The sequence below is a fragment of the Aquarana catesbeiana genome, linkage group LG05, assembly GCF_042186555.1.
Source record: "Aquarana catesbeiana isolate 2022-GZ linkage group LG05, ASM4218655v1, whole genome shotgun sequence".
NCBI classification, from domain to species: Eukaryota; Metazoa; Chordata; class Amphibia; order Anura; family Ranidae; genus Aquarana; species Aquarana catesbeiana.
Window position 1 is genome coordinate 607,803,001 of NC_133328.1, and position 21,450 is coordinate 607,824,450.

Here is a 21,450-nt window from a genome sequence, read left to right on the forward strand (position 1 = left end):
AATGTCTGATCTAGCACAGCATTAATGGTGAACTTAACTTTTTTTTTTTTCGACTCTAAAATCCTTGTCTGTGGTCCAGGTGATTGGAAAAAGAGTGCAGACTCTGCCCATATCCACAAGGTTTATTTATTTATTTTTTGTTCAGCTTTCATTTTTCAAGTGTTAAAAAGTTAGAATTCTAGCTTCTGTGTGTAGAAGGAAACTTTCAGTGTTCTGGTGTTTTGTGCCAACGTACATGGCTACATTTGCAACTGTAAAATGGGTTGATGGTGAGCATGTAAACAAATTATTTATTTATTTTTTTAAGGTTGCACCGATAACGATACCGAGCAATTGCACGAATATCGGTACTCGTACAAATGCTCCGATGCTTGATCCAATACCTGTTGTATCAGGTCAGGCATCCTCAGCTCGGGGGGGCAGCCTCACAGGTGATTGGTGTGGCGGTGGGGGCAGTTACCACACCGATCTCCCTGTATAGCTTTCAATAAAGCAGCTGACAGCCGCGGGAGGGAGAGGAGAAGCGGCTGTCAGCTGCTTTATTGAAAGCTGTACAGGGAGATTGGTGCTTGTAACCGCCCCTACTGCTGCACTGATCACCCCCGACTGTCCCCTGTGTCCTTCTCCGGCTCCCCGGGTCCTTCTCTCTCGGCACCCGGTGTCCTCCGGTCCCCCACCTTGTCCCAGATCTGTCAGGATGTAGATCGGAGGAAGGAGCCGGTAAATATGTCATTTACCGACTCCTTCCTTTTCTGAATGCACAGAGTCGGTGATCACTGACTGTCCATTCATAACTGAGCATTGTAAATTGTTTCCATTCATTTACAGTGCAGCTGAGGCTGCTGAGAAAGGAACTGGGGAATCTGTGTCCTCAGTCCCTTTCTCTGTCCCAAAGGGGAGATATCAGGGATCTGTTTAGACCCCTGATATCTCACCAAAGCCCCCCAACAGGGCTTATAAAAAAAAAAGAATGAATTAATTAATAATTAATAAATAAATTAAAGGTTATTGTAAAAAATAATAAAAATAAAATGAAAAAAAACAAACACTGACACCGTCCACTCCCCCCCAAAAAGAAAGAACTGTAAACAAAATAACAAAAGATACTGTATATAAATTGTAAAAAAAAAAAAAAAAAATTGTAAAAAACAAAAGTGTAAATAAAAAACTACTGACACAGTCCACACCTCATCAGTGGCCATCAGTGCCACCTATCAGAGCCCATCAGTGCTGCATATTAGTGCCGCTGTCACATGACATTAAAAAAAATATAAGGTAATTGGTATTGGTACTTACCTAATTATTTTTCATTAAGGAAACATGATGTCATTGTCTGTTTTGCCTAGGTACAAAGCACGGGGGAAGGAGAAGCTCAGAGGTACTTTGATCATGCGCTCACCCTCCGGAACACCATCCTCTTCCTGCGGCACAACAAGGAGCTTCTTGCACAACCAGACCAAGCTGCTGCAGGTACAAAAATCTATAAAGCAGCCCAAGGATGATTTTATGATTTTATTTTATTTCCTTCCACCACAGGTGGAAGGAAAGTAAATCGCTCGATTCCCCCATCAACACAGTATTAATGGGAGAATCCCTCCCGCAGCGTTATAGTTCTGCCTGCGGACAAAGCACGAGGAGCCTTAACGGCTGGCAGAATACAATGATTACTGTTAGCAGCTATATAAATCCAAGAGGCTGGTTGTACCCAAGTCGATCGATGGATCAACTTTGGTACAATCAGACTGTCCATATATAGATCGAATCTCGGCCGGTCCCTACTGAACCAGCTGAATTTCAATCCATGTATGCCTGGCTTGAGCCTGTACAGAATCTGGGGTACAGTTCCTGTTCATTTACCACAGACATTAAAGACATGTAAATTATTGAACTCTAGAATTATTGTTCTTCTTTCAATCTTTATTTAAAATGTGTTATGTATTTCATGCTACACAATGCTTAATCGTAGCTTTCTCTTTGTACATGTCTTTCATAAAAATAAAGTCTGAACGAAGAGCAGATATGCTGCAATAGACGAGGTGGTATACTAACCACTTTGGTGGCCTGTCTTTCTCGAAGTGTTCAATAGGAGTGTTGGCTCCTTCCTCAGACCCATGCAGTACATCCCTGTCAAGTCTTTTAGTGATGCAGTCCAGTAAAATATTGGAAAATGGAGCCACAGAGTAGGGCGGTGGATAGAGGGATCTAAAGTGTCAGGTCCAATGCTGAAAAAGCTGGCGGGAGCTGCAGCTGCTGAAATGGAGGGAGGGTGGGAGACCCAGGCTGACATTGAGGTGAATATAATGGCTCTTCTTTTGCAGGTTGCTTACAGATAGGTCTTTTTTTTGTTTTTCTTTTTTCCAAGACTCTCTGAAAATGTAATTCCTAAAGCTGGAGAAATATGTATTCTATGTTGTGTGCAGTATGCTGTTCTGCTGTGTTTATGCCTTTTATAAGTCTTGTAGTAATTATAAAGTCAGAGAAAAATGCACTGGAGTTCTCACACTTTTCCTATTCTTAAAGCATTTGTTAACCCAAAAAAAAAATGGATCCTGCTCCTTTAAAGCATTTTATACAGCATAGTGCTTGTGCTGTGTCATTTTGCCCCTGTAACACCTGAAATACCTGGCTGATCCTGCCAGTTTCTGCCCTCCCCCCTGTAAACTGACCACGGTTCATCATGGCTGGTGAGCGCTGACACCGTGGTCAGTTTACGTGCCACCATCATCAGCTCTCTCCTCTGTCCTCCTCTGCTCCTGTGTCCTCCTCCCCCTCCCCTCCCTGCCTGTCTGCCCATGATGTACTGCTGTTCAGGGGCTCTGGGCTTCAGCAAAAAGGCAGCCTCCAGCAAGAAGAAACAGGAGCAATGCTGGAAGCTATTTACAGCACTCACTAATTTTGGTAGCATAATTATTACTGTGGAATGTATGTTCCTTGCTATAGAACATTATTTTTTATCAAGTTGTTCTGCTTTAAGCAGCATTATTCACCAGTCATGTTTCTCATTTAGAACTCAGTGATGCACGTTCCAGAAATAATACAGTGAGGGAAAAAAGTCCTGTATTTCATCCCCTCCTGATTTAGTATGTTTGCCCACTGACAAAGCAATGATCAGTCTATAATTTTAATGGTCGCTTTATTTTAACAGTGAGAGACACAATAACAAGAAAAATATCCAGAAAAACGCATTTTCTAAAAAGGTATAAATTGATTTGCATTTTATTGAGTGAAATAAGTATTTGACCCCTTCGCAAAACATGACTTAGTACTTGGTGGCAAAACCCTTGTTGGCAATCACAGAGGTCAGACATTTCTTGTAGTTGGCCACCAGGTTTGCACACATCTCAGGAGAGATTTTGTCCCACTCCTCTTTGCAGATCTTTTCCAAGTCATTAAGGTTTTCGAGGCTGACGTTTGGTAACTCGAACCTTCAGCTTCCTCCACATAGTTTCTGTGGGATTAAGGTCTGGAGACTTGGTAGGCCACTCCAGGACCTTAAAGCGGTTGTATAGTCATTTTGTTTTACTTTTACCTACAGGTAAGCCTATAATAAGGCTTACCTGTAGGTAAAAAAATATCTCCTAAACCTGTACGGTTTAGGAGATATTCCCCTTGCTATGAGCCACTGACTGCAGCGGCGCATGCGCACAGGGGATTCTCGGCTGTAGGCCCGGCAACTGTCAGACCTTGCCGAGAAAGAAATCTCCCGCACGCATGCGCGGGGGTGACGACATCACGGCTCCAGCCACTCACAGCGCTGGACCCGGAAGACACGCCGAGGCAACGTGTCAGCTACCTCGGCGTGGACCAGGTAAGATACCGACGCCTTGTTCTAAGGTAAGTATTTCATAATGAGCTAGTATGCGGTGCATACTAGCTCATTATGCCTTTTGCCTTACAGGGGTTAAAAAAATTAAAAAATTTCAGCGGGTATACAACCGCTTTAATGTGCTTCTTCTTGAGCCACTCCTTTGTTGCCTTGGCTGTGTGTTTTGGGTCTTTGTCATGCTGGAATGCCCATCCATGACCCATTTTCAATGCCCTGGCTGAAGGAAGGAGGTTCTCACCCAAGATTTGACGGTACATGACCCTGTCCCTTTGATGCGGTGAAGTTGTCCTGTCCCCTTAGCAGAAAAACACTGTGACGGGAGTCACTATGGGTAGGGTGCTTGTGGAACCCAGCTTACCTCGGAGAGCTCTGGAAATTCCGTGTCCAGCTCCCCCAGCCCCTCCTATGTGTAAATCACCCTGCGTCCATTAGGGGCACAGGGTGACCAGTCTGATCTGTGCTAGTCGGACTCGTTGTACAGCTACATTGGAATATTGTATATATTGTGTGTTGTCTCATGCTGTTGTGGACTGTTTGCTGGGATCGTTTGGGGTGTGGCTGTGTCCCATTGTTCTGTTGTGTCTGTCTGCCTTAGGAGAAATGTATTATAGGATGGATGTTTTGTATTTGTGTTCCTGGCACAAGGACTGGGGGGAGGGTGGAGAGGGGAGGGGCGAATTCCTCCAACAACTCTCCCTGCTGATTGGATAGGACAGTTTACCCCGCCCTGAATCAAAGGGAGGGAGGAGTTGTTCCCTTAGTGTATACCTGTGTTTGAATAAACAGTTTGATGTTTTTCACCCTACATTGAGTTTTGGCTAATGACCGGGTGAGCTAAGGGGTCTTGGATAGTGCTGGTTCTGGACAAAGGAAGCATTTACGGCGGACATAGTCCTGTTGATTATGGGGAGCCTGTTATAAACACCCCCAAAGCATAATGTTTCCACCTCCATGTTTGACAGTGGGAATGGTGTTCTTGGGGTCATAGGCAGCATTCCTCCTCCTCCAAACACAACGAGTTGAGTTGATGGGAAAGAGCTTGATTTTGATCTCATCTGACCACAACACTTTCACCCAGTTCTCTGAATCATTCAAATGTTCATTAGCAAACTTCAGACGGGGGCTGTACATGTGCTTTCTTGAGCAGGGGGACCTTGTGGGCGCTGCAGGATTTAATTCCTTCACGGCCTAGTGTGTTTCCAATTGTTTTCTTGGTGACTATGGTCCCAGCTGCCTTGAGATCATTGACCAGATTCTCCCGTGTAGTTCTGGTCTGATTCCTCACCGTTTTCATGATCATTGAAACTCCACGAGGTGAGATCTTGCATAGAGCCCCAGACAGAGGGAGGTTGACAGTTACTTTGTGTTTCTTCCATTTGCGAATAATCGCACCAACTGTTGTCCCCCTCTCACCAAGCTGCTTGGCGATGGTCTTGTAGCCCATTCCAGCCTTGTGTAGGTCTACAGTCTTGTCCCTGACATTCTTTGACAGCTCTTTGGTCTTGGCCATGGTGGAGAGATTGGAATCTGATTGCTTCTGTGGACAGGTGTCTTTTACACAGATAACAAGCTGAGATTAGGAGTGCTCCTAAACTCAGCTTGTTACCTGTATAGAAGACACCTGGGAGGCAGAAATCTTGCTGATTGATAGGGGATCAAATACTTATTCAACTAATTAAAATGCAAATCAATTTATAACTTTTTTGAAATGCGTTTTTCTGCATATTTTTGTTGTTCTGTCTCTCACTTTTAAAATAAACCTACCATTAAAATTATAGACTGATTATTTCTGTGTCAATGGGCAAACGTACAAAATCAGCAGAGGGTCAAATACTTTTTTCCCTCCTTGTAGGTAATTTCAGTCACAACATTAACCCCTTTACTGCCACCGCTGTATGGCTTACAATGGTGGGGGTGTGGGGGTTTACACCAGTGTGTGTACACTCCACATGCTGACTGTCGATTTTCTAATGAAAGTGATAGGGTGGCTGTACAGCTGCCTGATAACTTTCTGTGACCCTCCGCCCCCTCCCCTTTCCCCCCTACCATGCTTTCCAGGCCCCACTGTATAACCTGCAGACCTGGGAGCCACATGGTGAATGTCGTTGGTTGAAGGAGAGGGAGACCAGAGAACAATCATTCGCTAATCTCCCCTAGCTGGGATGAACCCAGAAGCATCGTGTTAAATGTCACCTCCCAGTTTCTGTTGACACTTTCCCTGGCCCTCACAGCCAGAGAAGAACCTAATGGAGCACAGGTGTGATATCATGGGTCTAAAAGACCCCTGATTTCTCATTAAAGCATCCTGTCTTAATCACATTGTCCCCTACGTGATATAAATGTTTTAGTGAGAGTCAAAAATAAAAGTTATACCCAAGCACTTAAAAACCCCCAAAAATGTTTAGCCTGCCCCACCCCCACGTACATGCATACTAAGATGTAAACACAACCTCTGGGGGTGCCTGCTTATGAAACTGTCGCTTGCGATACACGTTACATATTGCTGGGCATGCAGGAGTGAGAGCAAAAATTCTAGGGCCAATATTCACTATTAACTCTAAACTGATGACCTGTAGGAAATTTTAATGTGTCTCCTATGGAAAATATAGGACACTGAAGTTCATTTGGAAGGCATGTACAAATTATAGGTTGACATTTTGGGCATCTATTTACTCTGCACAACCTCATTTTTTTTTTTTTTTTATAATTTACCCAAAAATGTGGCAATATATTGTGTTTTTGTGCCCTAAAAATAATTTTAATGTATTTTTTTAGATTGAAATTTTACACTTGGTGAATCTTTGCACAAATGTCGTGTGACATAAAAAATTGGAAACTACCAACGTTTTGTTCTCCAGGGTGTCTGCTTTCAGAAGATATTTTTGGAGGGTTTTAACTAATCTTCAGGCCTAAAATAATATTTTTTTAAACGTGTGCAAAAAAAACGCAAACACAGCTCTGGCATTGAAAAGGTTAAAGGCTCTGTTTGGTACTATAGTGCAATGAATGGTGATCTTCAGTTTTGGATGATGGTAACGATCTTCTGTTGTATAAACAGGCCTACCACTGGACCTCTTGCGATGTGAAAGCCTTTTGGGTCTGGACCCAGCAACCTGCAGCCGAGTATTAAATAAGAACTATTCTCTGTTGGTGTCTATGGCACCTCTAACCAACGAGATACGGCCCATCAGCAGCTGCACTCCACAGGTAAAACTGTTCCATTAAATATTTATTGGGTTTTTCTAGGAGAGGTTAAAGCGGAGTTCCAGACATTTGTTTGTTTATTCAAAGTCTGCAGCTACAAAAAGTGTAGCTGCTAACTTTTAATAAACAGACACTCGCCTGTCCCACGGTCCAGCGATGTTCTCCCCGTGTCTTCCCTCAGCGGCACCGGCATCTCTACTATGGGCACCCGGCTGTGACAGCTAGAGGCTTCACAGCCAGGTGCCCACTGCGCATGCGCGAGCAGCGCTATGGTCTGTGATTGGCCCTGAAGTCTTCTTTGACCTGTCATATGTCCCAGAAGACTTCGGGAGGGAGAGCTTTTGCTTCTAGTCGCTTAAGCGACTGGAACAGAAGTGGGAGCGGGTACCTGTCAAATTTGGGTACCTGCACACCCCCCCCCCCCCCTTCTCCCCAAAAGCTCAGTTTCACAAACAGGAGTCGGGGAGGAGGCCTTAAAGCGGATGTTCCACTTCTGGGTGGAACTCCACTTTAACCACTTCGGTCCGGAAGGCTTTACCCCCTTAATGACCAGGCCATTTTTTGTAATACGGCACTGCCTTACTTTAACAATTGCGCGGGTGTGCGGCGCTGTACTCAAATAAGATTGATGTCCTTTTTTTTCCCACAAATAGAGCTTTCTTTTGGTGGTATTTGATCACCTCTGCGGTTTTTCTTTTTTTGCTCTAAAAACAAAAAAGACTGACAATTTTGAAAAAAACAATTTTTTTTTTTTTTTTACTTTCTGCTATAATACATATCCAAAAAAAAAAAAAAAAAAGTCGAATTTCTTCATCAATTTAGGCCAATACGTACTCTTCTACATATTTTTTGGTAAAAAATAATCCCAATAAGCGTATATTGATTGGTTTGTGCAAAAGTTATAGCGTCTACAAACTATGGGATAGATTTTTGGACTTTTAATTTTTTTTTATTGTTTTTACTGGTAATAGCGGCGATCAGCAATTTTTAGCGGGACTGCGGCGGACAAATCCAACTATAAGTCACACTTTTTGGGGACCAGTGACACCAATACAGTGATCAGTACTAAAAAAATGCACTGATCACTGTATAAATGACACTGGCAGGAAAGGGGTTATAATCAAGGAAGATCAAAGGGTTAAGTGTGTTCCCTGCAAGTGTTTTCTAACTGTGGGGGATGGACTGACAGGAAGAACACAGAGATCACTGTTCCTGATTTCAAGGAACAGAAGATCCCTGTGTACTTCCCTGTCAGAACGGGGATCTGCCTTGTTTACTGTGGAATGATCGCGGGTGGCCTGCTGACATCGTGTCCCCTGGACCCACGCATTGGCTCCCCCTTCGTGCAGCGGGAGCACGCGCCCACACTACCTATTGAGTGAAACAACATACAGGTACAGTAATACCTCGGATTGCGAGTAACGCGGTTAACAAGCGCTTTGCAATACGAGCAATTATTTTTTAAACATCCTGACTGGGTTTGCAAGTGTTGTCTCGCCAAACGAGCAGGATTCAAGCCTCTGCGGTGTGCAGTACCGCATTTGGCCAGAGGTGCAGGGGCGCCGGTGACGCTCTGAGCCGCTCGGATGCATTCGGAAATACTCCGTTCCCGAGCCTTTCCGAGCGGTCTCTGAATATTTCCGATTACAAGCTTGGATTACAAGCATTCTCCTGGAATGGATTATGCTCATAATCAGCCCTCAGTTTTATGACCATGGCAGAGCACATAGAGAGGGACATAGTAAAGGGGTTAAGTGAAGGAGTAGAGGCTGGAAATGCTTTTGTTATGTTGCAGCCTGATACTTCAATTGTTTGAATATTTTTTTTTCTCCTTAATCTGCACTTAGTACCCGATAATGACAAAGTGAAAACAGAATTTTATAAATGTCTGTGAATTTATTAAAAAGGACTTGAGGACCTCAATTATGAGAAAAGACTGCAAACACTAAATTTATTCTCACTTGAGAGGAGATATGATGGCGATGTACAAATGCCTCCATGGCGATCCCAGCATAGGAAAAAAACTATTCAGTTTCAAAAAGTGTAAGAGGACACGGGGCCACACAATGAGATTGGCGGAGAAGCGGTTTAACCTTAAACTGAGAAGTGGGTTTTTCACTGTCAGGGCAATAAGGATGTGGAGCTCTCTTCCACGATTGGTGGTGACTGCGGGGAGTATTGATAGTTTTAAGAGACTCTTATGCCGCGTACACACGAGCGGACTTTCCGGCATACTTGGTCTGGCGTACCGGAGCCTGTCGGACAATTTGATTGTGTGTGGGCTCCAGCGGACTTTTTTTTCTCAAAAGTTTGACGGACTTAGATTTGAAACATGTTTCAAATCTGTCCGACGGACTCGAGTCCGGTCGAAAAGTCCGCTTGTCTGTATGCTAGTCCGACGGACAAAAAACGACGCTAGGGCAGCTACTGGCTATGAACTTCCTTGTTTTAGTCCGGTCGTACGTCATCACGTACGAATCCGTCGGACTTTGGTTGATCATGTGTAGGCAAGTCTGTTCATTTGGAAAGTCAGTCGTAAAGTCCGCTGGACAAAGTCTGCCGTAAAGTCCGGTCATGTGTACGCAGCATTAGATGTGCATCTTAACCACTTGTATCCTCTTCAGCGGCGGACGGTCCTCTTTTTTAGATAAAAGTGGTCTCCGTGGAGGATTCGCCGCAAGATCACTTTTATTGGGGATGGTACAGAGCCCACCCTCCCACCGCTTACTGGACCCTCCGGTAGTGGCATAGACAATTGCGTCCTTTCCCCTGTGAGGCAGGATGCCGAGTGAGGGAAAGATGGCCCCTGCTCAGCTCCATACCATTGGATGACGGCACTTCCACCCAATGGTCTTAAAGGGGAAATTATTGGGTTTTTTTTGCAAAAAAAAAAAATACTATTTAATTTTTTTATTTTTTATTGCATTTTAGTGTAAATGTTAGATCTGAGGCCTTTTTGACCCCCGATCTCAAATTTAAGAGGTCCTGCCATGTTTTTTTTTTTTTGTTTACATTCCTTGTAATAGGAATAAAAGCGACCCCAAAAAACATTTTTAAAGGACAGTGTAAAAGTAAAATAAATAAGAAAAAAAGATAAAAATTTAAAGTGCCCCGTCGAGCTTGCGTGCAGAAGCGAACGCATACGCAAGACGTGCCCGCGACCAAACCACACATTTGAGGTATTGCCACGATCGTTAGAGCGAGAGCAATAATTCTAGCCCTAGACCTCCTCTGTAACTCAAAACTGGTAACCTGTAGAAATTTTAAGATGCCTATGGAGATTTTAAGGGCGTTTGTCGCCATTCCACAAGCAGGTGCAATTTTGAAGCGTGACATGTTGGGTATCAATTTACTCGGCGGAACATTATCTTTCGCAATATAAAAAAAAAATTGGGCTGACTTTACTGTTTTATTTTTTAATTTTAAAAAGTGTATTTTTTCCAAAAAAAATTGCACTTGCAAGAGCGCTGCGGAAATACGGTGTGACATAAACTATTGCAACGACCGCCATATTATTCTCTAGGGTGTCTGAAAAAATGTATAATGTTTGGGGGTTCTAAGTAATTTTATAGCAAAAAAAAAAGATTTTAACTTGTAAACACCAAGTCTGAAAAAATAGGCTTGGTCCTTAACTAGTTAGGGAACACTACATACAGGGATATGGGAAATAATTAAAGACCTCAACACCTACACAGGTTGAACTGGATTGACTATTGTCTTTATTCGACCTTACCTACTATGAATAAAGTTCACGATTCTCATGGTGTAACATCATCTTTCACATTATACAAAAAAATTGGGCTAACTTTACTGTTTATTTATTTATTTATTTTTATTAATTGAAGTGTTTTTTCCCAAAAAATTGCATTTGAAAGACCACTGCGCAAATACAGTGTGACATAAAATACTGCAACAATCACTGTTTAATTCTCTAGGGTCTCTGCTAAAAATATATATATATATATATATATATATATATATATATATATATATATATATATATATAGTGTTTGGGGGTTCTAGGTAATTTTCTAGCAAAAAATACAGATTTTAACTTGTAAGCAACAAGTGTCAGAAAAAAAAGGCTTAGACTTTAAGTGGTTAAACTGACCTCATTTACAGACCAAAGTTTATACCTTTCATCTAAAAGAACCAAATGATACAATGTATCTCTTCTCTATCTCTCAGCACTGAGGAATGTTGATAAACATTTGCGACTTTTTTTTTTTTTTTTTTTTACAGCTCTGAGCAGAGAATGGCTCTGCACTTGTTACATGAATCAGAGAAATGCCGGATTAAGATTGTGAGGAGTGTTGAATCGAGATCGCAATTTTTTTAATGAAGTTTTAATCGTGCAATTCTAGGCGGTATTGAAAATGAATGGCACCTGAACAAGCATGGTGCAATTTGTCAGTTTTGCAGAGCGTTTCAAGATCATGGGCAGAATTGCGCCGATTCCACCCACGATGTCCAATGCCCAAGTGGGGCCTTAGATTGAAGCCAAGCAGTTCAATTTTGGTTTCATCAAACCAGAAAATCTTTAGGTCCTTTAAGTCTTTTTTGTAAACTCTAAGCGGGCTTTCATCTTTTTTACACCGAGGAGAAGCTTCCATCTAGCCACTCTGCCATAAAGCCAAGATCGGTGGAGGGCTACAGTGATGGTTGTCCTTGTGGAACTTTTTCCCATCTCCACACAGGATCTCTGGAGCTCAGTCAGAGTGACTATTAGGTTCTTGGTCACCTCTCTTACTAAGGCCCTTCTCCCCTGATTGCTTAGTTTGGCCGGGCGGTCAGCTCGTTGAAGAGTTGTGGTTGTGCCAAACTTCTTCCATTTGAGAACTATGGAGGCCACTGTGCTCGTGGGAACCTTCAGTGCAACAGAAATTTTGTGTAACCTTCTCCAGATCTGTGACTTGCAAAAATCCTGTCTCTGACCTCTGCAGGCCGTTCATTTTGACCTCATGGCTTTTGCTCTGATACAGTATGCATTGTCAGCTGTGAGACCTTTTATAGGGAGGTGGGTGCCTTTCCAAATCATGTCAAATCAATTTAATTTACCACAGGTGGACTCCAATCAAGGTGTAGAAACATCTCAGCAACCATCAAGAGGAATGGGAGGCACCTGAGCTAAATTTCAAGTGTTGCAAAGGATCTGAATACTTATGCCAATGTGATAGGGCCCCACACTGCTCTGCAGCATATGCAATTTTACTGTGTTTCAGATGCATTTCCTGTGCGTTTTTGGGTTGCCTGCACCTGTGAAAGATGGATGAAACTTAAATAGTAGGTGCGTTTTACAGCAATTTCTATTCATTTCAATGGCAAGCTACAAAACCCACACCAAAGATGTAGCATGCAGGACCTTTAAAAATGCACTGCACCTGTAACACAGTGGTGTGAAGAGTACCAGAGGATTTAAAGGGTAGCATTTTTTCTTGCAGAGTAAAAACGCAGGAAAAACGTATATGTGTGAAAGGGCCCATGTTTCAGTTTTTCCTTTTTCATACATTCACAGACATTTCTAAAATTCTTTTTTCCCCTTTTCATTATGGGGTACTGTGTGTAGATTAATGAGAGGAAAAAAATGAATTTAAACATCGCAAAATTGAAAAAAGTGAAAGGGGTGTGAATACTTTATGAATGCACTGTGTGTGTGTATTTATGTATGTGTCTCTCTCTCTAGATAGATAGATAGATAGATAGATAGATAGATAGATAGATAGATAGTTTATTTGCATTCATTCCAGGCCAAATGTAAGTGTGAAGGTGTTCTTTTCTTTTACATAGCACATCGGTCCTGCCATCCCAGAAGTGAGTTCCATATGGTTCAAGCTCTACATTTACCACATTTCTGGATATGGACCCCCATCTCTCTTGCTGTCAAAGGGAACCAGACTCCGGAAATTGCCTGATGCTTTCCTAGTAAGTACTTTATTTCCAGGTACAGGTCTGATAACAATTAACCGCTTGCTGCCCAACCACAGTACATTTACTGCGGCAGGGCGGTACAGGCAGGCTGGATTACATACATATATATATCATCCAGCCTGTTCCGGGATAGAGGTGCGCCTGCTGCTAATCCATGGGGTCACTGGCTACAACGGTTTTTGGTCAGCAGGTCCTGGGCAATGATTTATGGCTGAGACCTGCTGATCGGCTGCAGCCAATTACAGTACAGAATCCTGTGCTTACAAACACATAGGGCTCTGTACATAGATCAGCGATCTGGCTGTTTCATCTCCTTACAAAGCAGGGAGAAAAAAGCAGTCAGATCTGTTAGTAAAAGCAGCACATATTACACTTGTTTGGAACACAGTTAACCCCTTGATTGCCCCTAGATGTTAACCCCTTAGCAGCTAGTGTCATTAGTACAGTGACAGTGTACAGTATTATATCTGATAACTGTATTCGTCTCACTATTGATGTCAGTGTACCTCCCAGCAAGGGTCTGTTAGTGCAAGATGGCTCACCACACTATAAGTTGCTGGTCACCACCATTACCAGTATAGCATCTATAGCTGCATACATTCCAGTATATATATCATAGTTTGTAGACACTATATCTTTCACACAAACCATTAATGTACACTTATTGGGGTTTATAGTTTTTCACCAAAGACATGGAGCAGAGTACATTTTGGCCTAAATTTATGAAGAAATCTGATTGAGAAGTTACAGTTTAGTGGGAAGAGAAAAGGCCACTTCTCCCCCCTTTCACCACACATTCCGCGATGCACACCGGACATTGTGAATTTTTAGCCTGGGTTCACACTGTAGCGATGCGGGAACCAGCGCAATTCCAGTGCCGGTTCCCGCATCGCATCTCTCCCGCAGGCAGTTCACACTGCCCTCTGCAAACTGCTGCGGGTGTCAATACAATGTTAATGACACCCCCAGAACGGTTCACAGATCGCAGTGTAAACCATGGATCCGGACAGGAATCAGATCACATGGGTGAGAACACCCATGCAATCCGATTCTAGTGTGGGGGGGAGTCCCTTCACCTTTTTTGTGCAAATCCAATGCGAGTTCAGCCATACGACTGTATGGCCGAACTCGCATTGCACAGACATCGCATGCGATCGGTACCGCAGTGCGAGTGCGAATCACATGCAGTGTCTGCGTTCACTATAGTGTGAACCCAGCTTTAAAGTGATTGTAAAGGTAAATTTAAAAAAATAAAATAACAAACATTTCATACTTACCTTCACTGTGTAGCTCGTTTTGCAGAGTGGCCCCCGAACCTGTTCTTCTGGGGTCCCCGGGCGGCTCTCGCGGCTCCTCCCCACATCTGATAACCCCCTCAGAGAAGCGCTTCCCAGAGGGTGCGCTCCTGAGTCCAGCATTCGGCGTCCATAAAGGCCGAATGCACGACTCGGCCCCGGCGCTCGCGTTATTGGATTTGATTGACAGCAGCGGGAGCCAGTGGCTCCGCTGCTATTAATCTATCCAATCAAGAGCTGAGAACCCTGGGCAGAGAGACAGCGCGTCCCCGCCAGGTCAAGTTCGAGGGTTCAGGTAAGTAAAACGGGGGGGGGGCGGCTGGGGGGGCCGGTCGCTGCCAGGTGTTTTTTTACCTTAATGCATAGGATGCATTAAGGTGCAAATCCATAAAGGAAAGGTTTACAGCCCCTTTAAGGTTGCAATATTGGCTATAGACCTGCATTATTTGTGTGTTTTTAACATCTGCCTGGTGTTCAGCTTTAAGTAAACCATCCTAATATTGTAAACACAGCGCTGCTTGTTTAGTCACACTGATCAGATGTTCCTTTCATAGGCCTATGACCGGTTATTGATTACATCATGGGGTCATGATCCAGGAGTCGTTCCAACATCCAATGTACTAGTTATGCTGAACGATGCATTGACTCATTCCGCTGTCCTCATTCAGGTAAGTCTGGTTTGGTTCTGGTGAAACGTGTCTTCCTGCAACTGTTAGTTATGAACTGCTTTCCAAAATGTCTTTTTTTTCTTTTAGGATTTGTGAAAGCTGCGTTTTCTGTTTAGTAGAGTCTTACTGCTTCTCCATCAGTGTGTGCTTCGCAGTCATGTCACTGACTAGAACCGATAAACACTCTGTGGCTGAAATTTTATTTAAGCAGTTATTGGTCAAGAAGTAATAGTGATGACAAATAGTCACCTATAGATATGAATGGTATCTCTGCGCAGTTTCTTCTGTAGTTCAGGTTTTTGTCTTTGTCACTCATTCAGCAAGGATGCAGATAGTGCTTACCTACAGATACATATAGAGACACTGAATTTTTATATGTAATACATATAAGGTACAGATGTAAAGCCATCTATAGATTGATTGAATCTTGACCGATTCAGCAGGGACCAGCCAAGATTTAATCCATCTATGGGCAGGCTGGTTGTACTGAAGTCGATCCATTGTTTGGCTTCAGCACAACCAGCCTGTTGTGTTTTACTGCATACCATTACTGCTGGCGGCTAAAACTGCCGGCAGTAATCATTGTGTTTGTCCGGCAGGGAACATTGTGTCCCCGCCGACAGAACACAGTTGCTGCGAGTAATAGGAAACCTAATGCCGCGTACACACGGTCGGACTTTTCGTCTACAAAAGTCCGACGGACCAAATCCGGCGGACAATTCGACCGTGTGTGGGCTTCATTGGACCTGCAGCGGACTTTTTCGGTCGAAAATCTGACGGACTTTAGATTTGGAACATGCTTCAAATCTTTCTGACGGACTCGAGTCCGGTCGAAAAATCCGCTCGTCTGTGTGCTAGTCCGACGGACAAAAACCCACGCTAGGGCAGCTATTGGTTACTGGCTATCAACTTCCTTATTTTAGTCTGGTGTACGTCATCACGTACGAATCCGTCAGACTTTTGTGTGATCGTATGTAGGCAAGTCCGTTCGTTAGAAAGTCCGCCGCAAGTCCGTCGAAAGTCTGTCGGACAGGCTGTCGGACTTTTGTAGCCAAAAAGTCCGACCGTGTGTACACGGCATTAGGCAAGCCATACATAATGTGATATTCTTTCCTGTGAAATCGATGGATTCCTTCATCGACACATTCAGATTCACATTGATGGTAGGGTTGCCACCTTTTCTTCAAGTCAAACCCGAACACTTTAGCAGTGCACAGCAATTTTGTTTTATAGTATAAAGTTTACATATATTTTGCTATTAAATAAAATTTCTAATCATATGAAGTTAATAACAAGAGTCCCCCTTTACTCCAGAGTCCAGAGTTCCCCTTTTACATCTGACCTCACAGAGTTCCCTTTCACTGTAAGGGGGGACTCTGCATACTCTGATGTAAGGGAGAACGATGGGGACTCTGATATTATGGATGTTCTGGGACCCCTGATTTAAGAGGGAACACTGAGAACTCTGATGTACGGAGAGGACTCTGATTGAAGGGGGAACACCTGTGGCCTCTGGTGTAAAGAGGAACTCTAAAGTTATGGGGTGCTCTGAGAGTCCTGATTCACCTTAGTGTACTCACTCAGAGGCAGGAGAGAGAAGAGGGGAGACATCAGTCACAGGCAGGGCTGGATGGTGAGCTCACTCACCACTTGGCAGTCAGCACCTCTCATCCAGATGTATCTGAGGCTGCTGGACTTCAAATTTCCAGCCTGCACTTTCTTTGTCTAAGGAATGTGGGCAGACACAAAGGGGTAGGTCCTAGAGGAAGAGGTGCAGATCGAGCCCTCTCTCCTCTCCCGTCTGTGTGGGGAGAGGGGTAACTGTTAGTGGTAGCTTTGGGCAGCATGAAAGAGAGTGTAACAGACACTCTCAGCTCAGACAACTGCAGCCAGCAACCCTGCTGGGAAGCCATAGTCCAGTCTGAATATTGTGTCCAGTTTTCAAACAGTCTGAAAGCCGGACGCATGATTCCAAACCCGAACTGTCCGGGTGAATCCCGGACAGGTGGCAACTCTAGTTGATGGGGGTATCAAGCGATTTTGTAGGGGGGAAAAAAAATAACGCATTATGTATGGCTTGCCTTAGGTTTCCTATTACTAGTGTCCAACAGCAGGTATATCCAAATTCCACTTACAGACTGTCCATAGATAGTATAAGGTCGATTTACTAAAACTGGAGAGTGCCAAATCTGGTGCAGCTCTGCATAGAAACCAATCAGCTTCAAGTTTTTTTTTTTTTTTTTTTTTGTCAAAGCTTAATTGAACAAGCTGACGTTAGAAGCTGATTGGATATTATGCAGAGCTGCAACAGATTTTGCACCCTCCTGTTTTAATAAATCAACCCCAATATGTGTCTGTATGACTGTTTAATGGATGGAGACGTTTTGGGGTAAATGCTTCAAACTGTATAAATTCGTAAAATAAATAGAGATCATTCAAACATATCAGAAAATAGTAGTTTTCCCTATACACAGTCACCACATACATTGTCAGCTTCTCATTTCCAAGGTTTGTTATAGCTCCCCTAGAATGAGGTGTCACCCAGACAGGCTATGCGATGATTTTAGTATCCATAAGTTTGGGCTCTGCTGTCTGCATTCATTTTTATATTCTTCCCTAGTATCCTCAAAATACTTCTTTAGGCCGGGTTCACACTGGAACCGGCTGCAGATCGCACAGGAGCACTGTGCTTCCCTGTTCCCTGTTTCAGGAACGAATCTATGCCTGAATTCTGCCCTCAAACGGACCCAAACAAACGGAGCCAAAGACGCACAGCGTTTCTGTGCAGTGCGCGCCGCAGCGGAGATCTGTAAACCGGCTCCATAGGGAGTCAGTCACATTCTCCTGCTATGCAAATTGGATGCAGAGGAACCCTCATCTGATTCACATAGGTGTGAACCCAGCCTTATAAATTGTGATGACATTTTGTAGCCACCAGGAGGCGCTCACATTCTTATTTCTTCCTCCACAGGGTCATGGCATACATGGGATGGGAGAGACTGCACATGTTCCTTTTCCATTTGATGAAGCAGAACTACAAGGAGGTAATTTTATGAGAACATCTCATCTCATGGAATCATAAAGTATATCTAAAGCTAAAACATTTTTTTTAGTAGTTTTGGAATGAGTATTAAATGGTTAAAAGCATTGTCATATATTTTTAGCCGTTTCTGTCCTTTTGAGGAGATATGTCTTCCTTTTCTGTGCTACAGAGACAACAGAAAATGAGATGAAATCTCTCCATAGTAGGGAAAATGCTCTCGAAATCCTTGTTCTGCGTACAGGCTCTTGTGGTGTCTGCATCCACCCTGAGCCAGTGAGAGCAGGCAGCCTGCGTTTAGGGTTGTCCAGCCGCTCCTGCACAGCTGTTAAATTTTACGATGCGCCTGCGTCCACCTCCATAGTCTTGAGAAGGAAGTGTCACCAGCACACCAGGATCTCCAAAATTGGGTCCAAAATTTTAATCACATAGTATCAAAAAAATAAATAGAAGCGATGTTTTGGAGCCACGCAGGATCCCTTCATCAGGCAGGTGACCTGCCTGATAAAGGGGTTCTGTGTGGCTCCGAAACGTCGCTTCTATTTATTTTTTTGATACTATGTGATTAAAATTTTGGACCCAATTTTGGAGATCCTGGTGTGCTGGTGACACTTCCTTCTCATGATTGCAGTCAGTTCCAGCCGTTGGTCATTTCAGCACCCAATTTTGGATACAGCCGTTTTGTGCAGGAACGTGTGCGTTGGGAGTATTGCATTTGCACCTCCATAGTCTGCCTGCGTGCAGCTCAAGCCAGACACCAAAACAAAGGCAGCTCGTATGAACGAAGCCTTAAGACAGTTGTTGCTTTGATGCTTATCAAATGCATATTTTCAGGAGGAAATTATAATAAAATGAATTTTAATGCAAACGCACAATATAAAACCCAATTTTTTGGTAAAATTTTAAAGATGGGGTTACGTCAAGTAAACTGATACCAAACATGTCAACTCCTAAAATTGTGTGCACCCATGATATTGCAAAAATCGATAGTATGCAAAAATCTCCATAGGTGATGCTTTAAAAGTTTACATACAGCTGCTCAAATCGCTTTTAATTTATAGTTGGGAGCCGGCTGGTCAAACTGATCACAAGCTGCTACTACATCCATGAGCTTGTGTTTAACCCTTCACTCTCTGGTCATACTACATATGTCCAAAGAGCTAAAAGTGGTTAAAGGAGAAGTATGGCTAAAACTCTTTTTGGCCATGCTTCTCTTGTGAGCCACAGGAGTGTACTTAGTTCTGCACTCCTGTGAACCAGATTCAGCTGACAGCGGGCCAAAGACCATTGTTGGCTGACATCATGGAGCTGGTCCAGGTTCTGCAGGAATACCGACAATTATGTAGGGATCATCCCAGATGCCTGACAGCAGCTCCCGCCCCCTGTACAGCCCGGTGCTTAAGTGAGCACTGTAGGGGCAGTGAACAAAGCGGTGACTAACAGTCACAGCTAGGGTTGTACTGATACGGGCATTGGTATAGGTCCCGGTACCAAGCATTTGCACGAGTACTCATGCAAATACTCCTGACACCAAAAAACCAATACCTTTGCGGTGCGATTTAAGCCCATAGAACATGTAAGGGCTCAAATCACACTACAAAGAATCGCATGCGATTTGTACAGGAATGCGGTGCGATTCCTGTTCCAATCACATGAGATTTCCCCATGACAACTCGCATTAAAGTACATATCTCGTCAAATCCAAATCTGCATAGGGTGTTCCCGGCCCGCCAAATATAGATAATCACGGGGGCTGGAGGAGATATAGAGGAGGTCCACCCCCACACTGACATTGCTTCCGCCCTAAACCCACAGGGGTCCTCGAACTTCTCCTCCAGCCCTGTGAGCATCTCTAGCGCTTGTTGTTATCTGTTATTGGTGGGCCGGGGACACTATGCAGATTTTTATTTGACGATATATGTACTTTAATGTGAGTTGTTGTAACATTGTTAATAAACTGCCTATTGCTGCACTAAATGGTGCTTCCCTTTCTTTACTCTGTTCACACACAAAGGAGCAGTGGGGGAAATCGCATGCAATTGGGACAGGAATCACATCGAACATGCGATTATTTTTAGTGCGATTTGAGCCCATTCATTTTGTACGGGCTCAAATCGCACCACAAAGGTATTGGCGAGTACTTGACCAAAAGTATCCGTACTGGTATTCGCTGATATTTAAAAAAAAACTGTATCAATGCATCCATCGTCACCGATATGTGCTCAAAGACCTGAGAACTGAGCGATAGGCGGTCTTTGATCTCTCAGTTCTCAGTGTAGAGCCAGCGGGGGACAGATGCAGCATCGGATCGATGATGCAGCCATCTAGGAAATGGCTGGACAGGTGAGTGTTTATTAAAAGTCAGCCGCTGCAGTTTTTGTAGCTACTGACTTTTTTTTTGACTGGAGTTCCTCTTTAAATTTCACAAATTTGCAGTTGATAAAAACTATTTCTTCTTTGTCATCAGACTTCTCCAGCCTCAATATGGGAGCCCATAAAGCCTTAAAGGTCTTGAGGGAAAGGATAGACCTGGAGCACTTCTGTGGATACATTACCATGCTGAACCCCAGGAGCCAACATGTCATCCAGAGGAGACTGAGCGACGTGTCTGATGGGAAAGGTGATCGGCTGGTTTGTTCCTGTGGTTTAAGAGGCTCTCTAGCAAACACTGAAAGATATCTGCTAAGCACTGTTCACATTTAAAGCCCAGTTGAACTTAAAGAAACAAAATGTTACCCCAGCTCCACTGCCAGTATAATAGTTCATGAACTGTGATTCGGTGCTCTAGCCAGGGCGTTCAGGCCCCACAGGTGCAATTCTTGAATCGGGAAAGCTGGCAACTCGGATGCTCTTGAATAAAAGTACTTTATTTGTTACATGGATACACAGGTACAGGCCAAATGTTGACGCGTTTCGGCTATGAAGCCTTCATCCTCATGCTTTGATGAAGGCTTCATAGCCGAAATGTTTCAGCAATATAGCCTGTACACGTGTATCCATGTAACAATTAAAGATATAGCCTGTACACGTGTATCCATGTAACAAATAAAGTACTTTTATTCTAGAGTATCTGAGTTGCCAGCCTTCCTGATTCAAGCATTTCACCAGTTGAACTAATGCCCTGTACACACGGTCGGACATTGATCGGACATTCCGACAACAAAATCCATGGATTTTTTCCGACGGATGTTGGCTCAGACTTGTCTTGCATACACACGATCACACAAAGTTGTCGGAAAATCCGATCGTTCTGAGCGCGGTGACGTAAAACACGTACGTCGGGACTATAAAGGGGGCAGTAGCCATTAGCTTTTATCTCTTCATTTATTCTGAGCATGCGTGGCACTTTGTGCGTCGGATTTGTGTACACACGATCGGAATTTCCGGCAACGGATTTTGTTGTCGGAAAATTTTATAACCTGCTCTCAAACTTTGTGTGTCGGAAAATCCGATGGAAAATGTGTGATGGAGCCTACAAACAGTCGGAAT

The 21,450-nt window shown here is 43.6% G+C and overlaps 1 protein-coding gene across 2 annotated transcripts in view; it reads left to right on the plus strand.

The window, feature by feature from the left end:
* Positions 1–21,450, plus strand: part of FAM91A1 (family with sequence similarity 91 member A1) — a 108,103-nt gene that overhangs the window by 77,862 nt on the left and 8,791 nt on the right. For both annotated transcript variants that reach the window (XM_073632220.1, XM_073632221.1), the window contains exons 15-20: positions 1,347–1,470; positions 6,885–7,033; positions 12,818–12,952; positions 14,808–14,921; positions 17,893–17,965; positions 20,429–20,581. In XM_073632220.1, the coding sequence (XP_073488321.1) occupies positions 1,347–1,470; positions 6,885–7,033; positions 12,818–12,952; positions 14,808–14,921; positions 17,893–17,965; positions 20,429–20,581 (748 nt within the window). The remainder of the gene's footprint in view (positions 1–1,346; positions 1,471–6,884; positions 7,034–12,817; positions 12,953–14,807; positions 14,922–17,892; positions 17,966–20,428; positions 20,582–21,450) is intronic.